Genomic DNA, 8,602 nt, shown 5'->3' with positions numbered 1-8,602 from the left:
AAGAAAATGGTGAGAACCCTTCCTCGGATAAGACCGGTAAAACCTCCAACATCGAAAACATCATAGAAGACGCATGCAAACTCCGTTTTCGATGAACTCAAGCTTGTCATCAAGATGACCATAAGCTCTAAGACTCACAAAGAGAACCAAACAAGAACCAAGAAACATGATGCAAGGATGCAATGGTTTGAGCTCTCGACGAACGATACGATCAAGCTACTCACTTGAGAACCCCCCTTGATAGTACGGCTATCGATCCTATAAGCCGGTCTCCCAACTACCACCATGAGACCGGTAAAATAGAAAACCTATCAAGGGAAAACCTTTGCCTTGCACATGGTCCACTTGAGCTAGATGATGACGATCTTGACTCCCTCAAGTTGGACCACCTTTCTTGATTGCGTTGGCTCGATGAAGACTAGATGATTACTCCCCCATAGTCCACTATGGGTGAGCCACTCTTCGGCACATCTTCACAAGTCCATTGTCACCACAATGGACGGCAAGCTTCAAGCACTTGATCTCTTCGTGATGCTCCACTTGAACTTGCACACGACAATCTTGATGACGATCACCACTTGATGCCATCCTCTCCATGGGTGGAGTGATATCTTCCTCTTGACGCAAGCCCATGAACACGTACCTAACCCCACATAGAACTCTCACATAGACCATGGGTTAGTACACAAAGCACAATGGACAATGCTTACCATATCATGGGATCACTTGATCCCTCTCGGTACATCTTCTACGCTTTGTGAGTTGATCAACTTGATTCACTCTTGACTTAGTCTTGATCAACCTAGAATCTTTCCAACTCTCTTCATTTGGATGATGTCTTGAAGGTAAACATGAATGATCACACAATCTTCTTCTTCAAGACATGCTTGCAATAAGCTCAACTCTCACATGACCAATCTTTGGATAATTCCTTAATAGCACCTTGGTCAACACAAACTCTCCTTGAAACCAACACATGTACTTCAAGAAAAGCCTATGGACAAACCTTCAAATATAACCCAAGGCAATCATTAGTCCATAGAGATTGTCGTCAATTACCAAAACCAAACATGGGGCACCACATGTTCTTTTAGATTGGTATGCGACGACTTCGAGATTTGCAAAGATCAGGGGGAGAGTCTCTCTGAATCATAACATGTTCAAACATTATATTGCACTCTTTTTCCCTTTATGAGTTTACTCTCATGGTTCTCATCAAGGTTTTTAATGAGGTAATATCAACATAAGAATATATGTCATACATCCTATTTTCCCCACCGGGATTTTTAATGAGTGTATACAAGACATATTAATTGTCCTCTAAACTTACCAATGAGTTTTATCCTCAAGGTTTTTCTCTTATGAAGTTATCAAAGAGACGATAACATATGTGGTAACATTTTCTCCTTATTTTTCCTACTGGGTTTTGACGGAGTTTTAACAACATATCAAATACTATTCTCCTCGTATTTTTCCCACAGGGTTTTTGAAGAAGTTACTCGGGATAATATATACTTGTGATCAAGACAAAGATTTCTCAAGATTATACAAGGAGTTCAAGGTCATACAAGACATACGAGAAGAAGCTTTGTACAAGGGGGAGTGTTAAGAATCAAACGACGTGTCCCTACTGAATCGTCATAGCGAGCCTCATTAGGATTAGCGTAAATATAGTTATTAGTGTCCAAAGCGCCGTACAAACTCGATCGTCCGTACGGACGCCTTCTCGATGCCGAACAGGCACCTCCTGTAACAGGCGCCTCAAATTGAGGCGCTAATCCTTGTATATAAAGGGCTTTGCCCAACTATCAATGACACAAGTTTTTCATCAAATCTTTACACCTAGAATGCCACATTTTTTGTGCTGTTTGGTTCCATGACTAGGAATGCTACATTTTGCCACATATTTCTTGCCACACTTGCTTAAGATTAATTCTTCAAAATGCGGACCACAAGTCAACAAGTTTAAGGGAATCTTGCCACACTTTTTGAGCATATGTCATGTGAGGCCCTAGTGTGGCAAAAAATATATTGCCTAAAGTAAGGCTTGAACAACCTATGGCAACCATAGTCACAAACTATCAGGCAGCTGGGCGTTCTAGTCTCATAAATTAAATGGAAGAGCATATCGTGCCCAGACTCTTTAACACCACGGGATAAATGTATGGTGCGTAATAAAAGATGCCATAAAAGATGACCACCACCAAACCTTGCCAGAAATGTTGGAATCATTGAAGCTCTTAGTGATGAAACTGAGGAGTTTTGACAAAAGATTGAACTGGAAAAATTGCATAGCCGAATCCCACGGATGACCAACCTATATAGCCTGAACAACAACTCTTCAGTTTCGTTGACGGCACTGCGAATTCAGCAGAATCCAAGGCCCATACAAAAACTGGAGATGTTGGCTCAGCTGGAACCCTGGCCAGCCCAATGCTTAAAGCTACAACACCAGATCAACACAAATGGAAAGAGAACATGACCATCGAAAATGGAGCATCTCATGGCCTCCCCAATCCGGAACTGGGATGACTGAGCATGTAAGGAGGCAAGTACTTGAAAACTAGTCTGGATAAATAGTCAGCTATAGATAGTATTCTCAACAGCCTAAGCTTCACGACCAACAGTCTCCGGTACAATTTTCACCAAACAGTTTATAACTGGAAAAAGAAAAGGCAAACAAGACTCTTGAATCCATCCCACATGGGAAGAGAGAAGGTTGGGCGCCAGAAGCAGAGCCACTGTTCAACAGTAAGACACAGCACCGAACAAATGAGTTGTGCACCAGATTTTACACCACCCCAGAAGGAAGTCGCAGCACTAGTTGTCCGCCAGCAAGACTGCACCGCAACAAGTCACCGGTTATCGCATGTTAAACGGTTTGCCAGAGTGATAGCAGAAGCTAAGATTATGTACCTCTTCACATAGTAGTAGCAGAAATCTGCAAGGATGAACGTCTGGACGATTTCAGAGAGGAGCACCATCGATGGCCAAAAGCCATAGCCCAGAGCAGTCAATAATCTGCCACGAGTATCCAAGACCTAAAAAGACGAGTACCATTACTTGGTTTAGATGGACCCACACAGTCATGAATGAATTCTGCAACATGGATATAGTCTACCATATTTTCAAACCCCATGGATAAGCATGCTACTATTCCATGCATTAAAAGTAACATACTCCCTCCGTCCCAAAATAAATGTCTCAAGCTTAGTACAAATTTAAACTAAAGTTAGTACAAAGTTGAGACACTTATTTTGGGACGGAGGGAGTATTTATTAAACAATGATGCAGCCAAGTGTGCAGACACTGAGAAGATACTGATACCATCCAACATGCAACTAGGTAAAATTATGATTTCCTAGGATATGTTAAATCAGGCATGAACATGGGTGATCATGATGGCAACAAATGGAAATTTACCTCAATTAAAAACATTTGATTATGTGAACTTCTACTTAATGGCGTAAACAGTAAACATCAGTGAGAGGTGCCATTTTATTTTATGTGTGGAGTAAAACTATGTTTTCACTTTGGACCACTCTTTTGGAATATTTCATTATGTGTCGTCAGAAGGCAGTTTGTATTGGCGCTTTGGCGTAACAGAGACACTAAAATTGTACATTTTAAAGAAGAAAAAGATAGGGTAAAGAACCTGAAGGACCCAGTGTGCACAGCTAAGGAACCTTGCCACACCCAACGCAAACACATAATGAGCTGTGAATGGTTCAACAATCTGCTCAAAAACATATCTTAAAGTTAGATAAATTTGACCGTTCAATTCTGCATCCAAGGGCCTATGTATGGTTTAACAGTTACCTTTGTATTCTGCATCAAGCGCAACTGGGGCAGCACTGAAACAGCTTCCAAGTAAACACAGAAGGCCCAGCAGATCCTATTGATCATGATATGTGATGTTGAAGGATGAGCAATAAATGCCAGCACACAACATGGTACAACCTGGACAGTAAGTCTAGTAAGTTGGTATTGGCGGCAATAAGAGGAAGTTCACAAGATAAACAGATTAACATGCAAAACTAGCTACCACAAGGGACAAAGATACAACTCTTTCTAAAAGTGATACTGACATCCTGTGGACCTACAACATACAACCAGGAAATGGTCTTGGTAGTGAGAAAACTGAAGTCGAAGAGGTGACACAAGAAATAAGACTCCATAATCAACTAATGTCTAGTAGTGAGAAAACTTAAGTCGAAGAGGTGACACAAGAAATAAAACTCTATAATCAACTAATGTCTAATGGCCTAAATCCTCGCAGTTTTATAGTTTAGAAGTTGAATTCTTACCACGTAGTACAATGCAAAATTGTCCTTGTCCAGCATATAAGTTGACCTCAGTCTGAACCGAATCATGTAAATGACAAAAAGAGTAGCTACTAGTGTAGCTGAATCCAGTATTGTATGGATGTCATACTCCATAACAAAGCTGCAGTACAACCTAACGGCCAGGAACAATGCTGTCAAATCCTGAGACTTGAGTGAAAGTCCTGCAAGAATTTAAGAAAGAGGGGAATTTAGAGCATGCATATAGATTACAAAGCAATTATCACGAACAAACTACACCAAAGGAAAAATAAACAAATGTATCACACTGATATGGCAGTTGTGTCTTTTATTACAGCAGATAAGTCATCTGTATGCACTTCACTAGCAGTAGAGACCCAGTTTCTCGTCAATGAAAATCTGGTGCATAGATTCCATTATCTAAGTAACTTTATTACTCCCTCCGATCTGAATTAATTGACGCAGCCTCTATACAATGTCCATTTTACATTGTATAGAGGTTGCGTCATTTAATTCCGGACATCGTATAGAGGCTGTGTCAATTAATTCAGATCAGAGGGAGTACCCAGATATGTGAGAAGGCAGATTCTGTTACCATACAAATTATACATGTGCACAGTTGTATACAAATTTTTGAGAGCTTGAGCATGGAAATTTTCCTTGTATCTTGTATCAGGTGATGAAACAGAAACATGATCAGAACATTCAAACAGCTAAAAGACAGGCAGCAACATAAGCAGCAGACAAGCTAAGAGAAAGAGAAATCCTTCAGTGACATGCAGAAAAAGAGAGAAGCGGTTCATGTCTCTTAATATAATGCCACAGTTACCTAAACCCCAGCAGCAACATAAGAGTATATCAACTAAAAATTCCTAGCTCACTGTCTGGAAGAAGGAAGACGGTGCTGCTATGGCTTCCGTTTCTAGCTCTGCTAGAGCTGCTTCATTTCGCGAAGAAAACATGCATCTTAAACAGACGAAGAACAAAGGAGCTCACTTTCCGCACAGAAAGCATGCATCTTAAACAGAGGAAGAACAAAAGGGGCACATATATGTTCCTAATAAGGATCCGAAACACAAATTACAAGAATGGAATGATGCTGATGTGTATGAGCAGCATGTTTGTTGGTTCTTTTTCTCATGCAAATATTACCTCTGTTCCGAAATATAAGTCGATGGGAGAGTTCATTTTACACTTCCCCAACGACTTATATTTAGGAACGGAGGGAGTAGTACATAAGTTTACACCATCCACGGACCCTTTTTTCATCAAAATAGCATCTAGGGACAAAGTCATTCAACCAAATAAAGCAGGAAAGTTTCTTACGAACAGCAAGTCCATGAGAGAGACAGGTGTTCCAGTAGGGACTGGACTGAAGCGCCAAGAGATGAAATGGTCCAAACAAACACTTTATGCACTATCACATACACCATACTGATCAGAACAGTCTGCTAGGATCTTATGGAACCACATTCATAGAACGGGCATACAGCATGAATTGCCTGCATTTCGCAGCAGGACCTCTAAAGTAGTACACAGATGCAGCTAGAGACACGCGAACGGGGCAGGGCCGCAGTTGGATGGAACAGGCACATGCTTTTTGCTCACTTTGCACACATTCAGCGAAATGACCACACAAGAATTTCAGCGTCCCCCAAATCAGCATGTACGGAGTAGTAATATTCCACTGCCTTGCAATGCACCACGCAGCGCAAGTGGCACGCAGTGTCCAAGTAACAGTTACCTCTCACGTGATAGCAAAACCGTGGATTCATAATTTCATATGCCTCACCCCCACAAAAGAAGAGAAGTACCTAGGTCCGAGGATAAATCAGGTTCATGATTCCGAAAGGAAAGAAAAAAAAATCCATATGTTTTTAGCACAAAGGTGACCCAGAAAGGAAGGAACTTTGGAGAAATCAGATCAGACCGCGGTGAAGTGAAGCTAGCTGGACGGATCGAGAGGATAGCTTTGGGGGAAAGGGGGGCAACCGAAGAGAAGAGAGCGAACCAGCGCAGGTCTTCTCCTTGGTGAGCTTGTAGATGAGCACGGCGATGCCGAGCGCGTGCGCGGCCTCGGCGGCGACGAAGAGGTTGTCGTGGTCGTGGACGATGAAGCGGATGAAGACGAGCGCGGTCATGCCCGCGACGACGGCGAGGAAGGCCTTGACCTTGGGCGGCTGCCTCCGCACCCAGCTGAGCACCACCGCCATCGGCCTCCGCGGCGCCCTCATCTCGGAGCTCCTCCCCGCTGCTCTACTAGACTAGTACCGGCGGCGAGCGAGCACGATCGGAGAAGGGCTTGTGTTGGGTGCCCGTGCAGCGCGTGCGGTGCGGCGTGAGCGGTCTGGTCTGGGTCTGGCCTTTGGTTTTGCAGGAGAGGGGGGTGGATGGGTGCGGTACTGATACTGTCTGTGGTGGTGGAGTAAAGGCCGGCCGGGTCGGGCTGGGTTTGGTGCAGCTGCAACCGTTTCGTGTCGTCGCCTCGGGAGATCAGGCAAGGCAGGTTACCATATGGAAACGTAGGATAAATGCGATGCTTATCTTTGCTTTGATGAGTCACCGGTTCATAGCAGATTTTGGTAGTATTATAACTCGCCTCCTTTTCCAATTAATGGATAGGTAGATAGGCAATAAAATATACGCAATTAATCCGTATTTGCATCTGAGGATATGCTTCCTACTGCGAGTTTGGTTCGCGTAGGTGGGGGGTCCGGCGTGGCGAGTGGGTCGTTCGATTCGGTTCGATGGGAGTAGGCCGGGTTAAGCCATCTGACCGATCTACCTGGACCGATCGGCTGAGCTGAACGATCCGGTGTGTTGACTTGAGCGTGCTGGAGTTGTTAATGCGCCTCGAGGACCTAGCGCGGAGTGGGGAGGGTGCGACGACGGCGACCCGCACGGAGGCCTCGAGGACCGACCTCGTGGAGTGGAGTGCGGAGCCTGGCGAGACGGCGACTTCCACCAATGGATGAGCTACGAAACGGCAACGCCCTGTCTGTCATCCGGGGCCCGGTTCTTCGCCAGCTTGCCGCGGCAGCTCGAGTTCCATGTTCCATTGTCGTACGTATATACGCAGCCGTGCCGGACGGGTCGGTGTAAAGCTCCGTGCCGTGAACCGCACCACCCGCCCCATCGTGCCGTGAGGGGGAGGCGCGTCGCCGTCGGCCGCGGCACGGAGGAAACGGCTGGATGCCTGCCAGTGCCATGCCGTGCCGGGCGCGGCTCGCTGTGGACAGCACAAACAATGAACGTTTTCTGCGTGCGTCTCGTCCATTCTCGCGGTGTGCCACCAGCCTCTGTTTAGTAGCCCAATTTCGGCGTTGGGCCGATTACTGTTGCTGTGCAGCTGTTTCGTGGCTGATTAAATGTTCTAGAAAAAATTTCTCAAGAAAATGTTCCAGAGATTAGAACATTTTTAGAAACGCGCAGTTCGGCACAAATGCTACGCAATTCCTTTCGCCGCTTCAGGCGCCACATATATGTTGTTTTGCAAATGGCGCACAACTACTCCCAGCGCGTACCTGCATAGAAAATAGGCCGGCCCATCCCGTGTACACCATCCGGCTTTATGAGGATTCTAGAAGTTTCCTGGCGGTTTTGCAAAACTTCTAAAAGCTTTTGACCGAGTTCCTTTTTTCTGGCTTTTTCTTTATTGGACAGAGTTTTCTTAGTTTTTTTTGTTTCGTTTTCCATTCTCTCCTTTTTCCCATTTTCGTGAACTTTTTTTCAGTTTTGTAAAAAAATCCCAAACATATTTCAAACTCATGAACTTTTTTCAAATTTGTGAACCTTTTCCTTTAAATTACTAAACATCTTTTTATTCACAATTTTTTCTTTCAAATTTGTGACCTTTTTTTGTAGTCATGAACTTGTTTCAAATTCGTCAACTTTTTTTCAATTTCATGATTTTTTTTAAATAGCGAATTTGTTCAAATTCATGAACTCTTTTTGCAGACTCGTGATCTTTTCAAGTTTATGAACTTATTCTTTCAAATTCATGAACCTGTTTATATTCGTGAACTTTTCATTCAAATTCATGATCATTATTCAATTCCATGAACATTTTCGTATTCGCGAACATTTTTAAAAATCGTGCCTTTATTAGTATTCATGAACTTTTTGTATTTTGCGGGCATTTTCTAAATCCGTTAACTTTTCTCAGTTCACTATTTTTTTAATTTGTAAACTTTTTAAAATTCATGAACTTTTCAAATGCGCATACATTTTTTAAATCCGTGAACCTTTTTAAATTCATGAACGTGTTTTACTTAAAAAAAGATAGCCGTTTTTTCCCT

The 8,602-nt window shown here is 43.4% G+C and overlaps 1 protein-coding gene across 1 annotated transcript; it reads right to left on the bottom strand.

Annotated features, from left to right (window-relative positions):
• Positions 1–2,553: 2,553 nt before the first annotated feature.
• Positions 2,554–6,818, bottom strand: LOC109748935 (uncharacterized). Its single transcript, XM_020307944.4, has 6 exons — positions 6,316–6,818; positions 4,308–4,507; positions 3,820–3,960; positions 3,656–3,736; positions 2,917–3,041; positions 2,554–2,840 (listed from the first exon to the last, which is right to left on the bottom strand). The coding sequence occupies exons 1-6, from the start codon at positions 6,536–6,538 to the stop codon at positions 2,792–2,794; spliced, it is 819 nt and encodes a 272-aa protein (XP_020163533.1). The 5' UTR covers positions 6,539–6,818; the 3' UTR covers positions 2,554–2,791.
• Positions 6,819–8,602: the final 1,784 nt, after the last annotated feature.

The sequence above is a fragment of the Aegilops tauschii genome, chromosome 7 (genome assembly GCF_002575655.3).
Source record: "Aegilops tauschii subsp. strangulata cultivar AL8/78 chromosome 7, Aet v6.0, whole genome shotgun sequence".
In the NCBI taxonomy this organism is placed as follows: domain Eukaryota; kingdom Viridiplantae; phylum Streptophyta; class Magnoliopsida; order Poales; family Poaceae; genus Aegilops; species Aegilops tauschii.
This window is presented reverse-complemented; position numbering and strand designations above follow the sequence as displayed.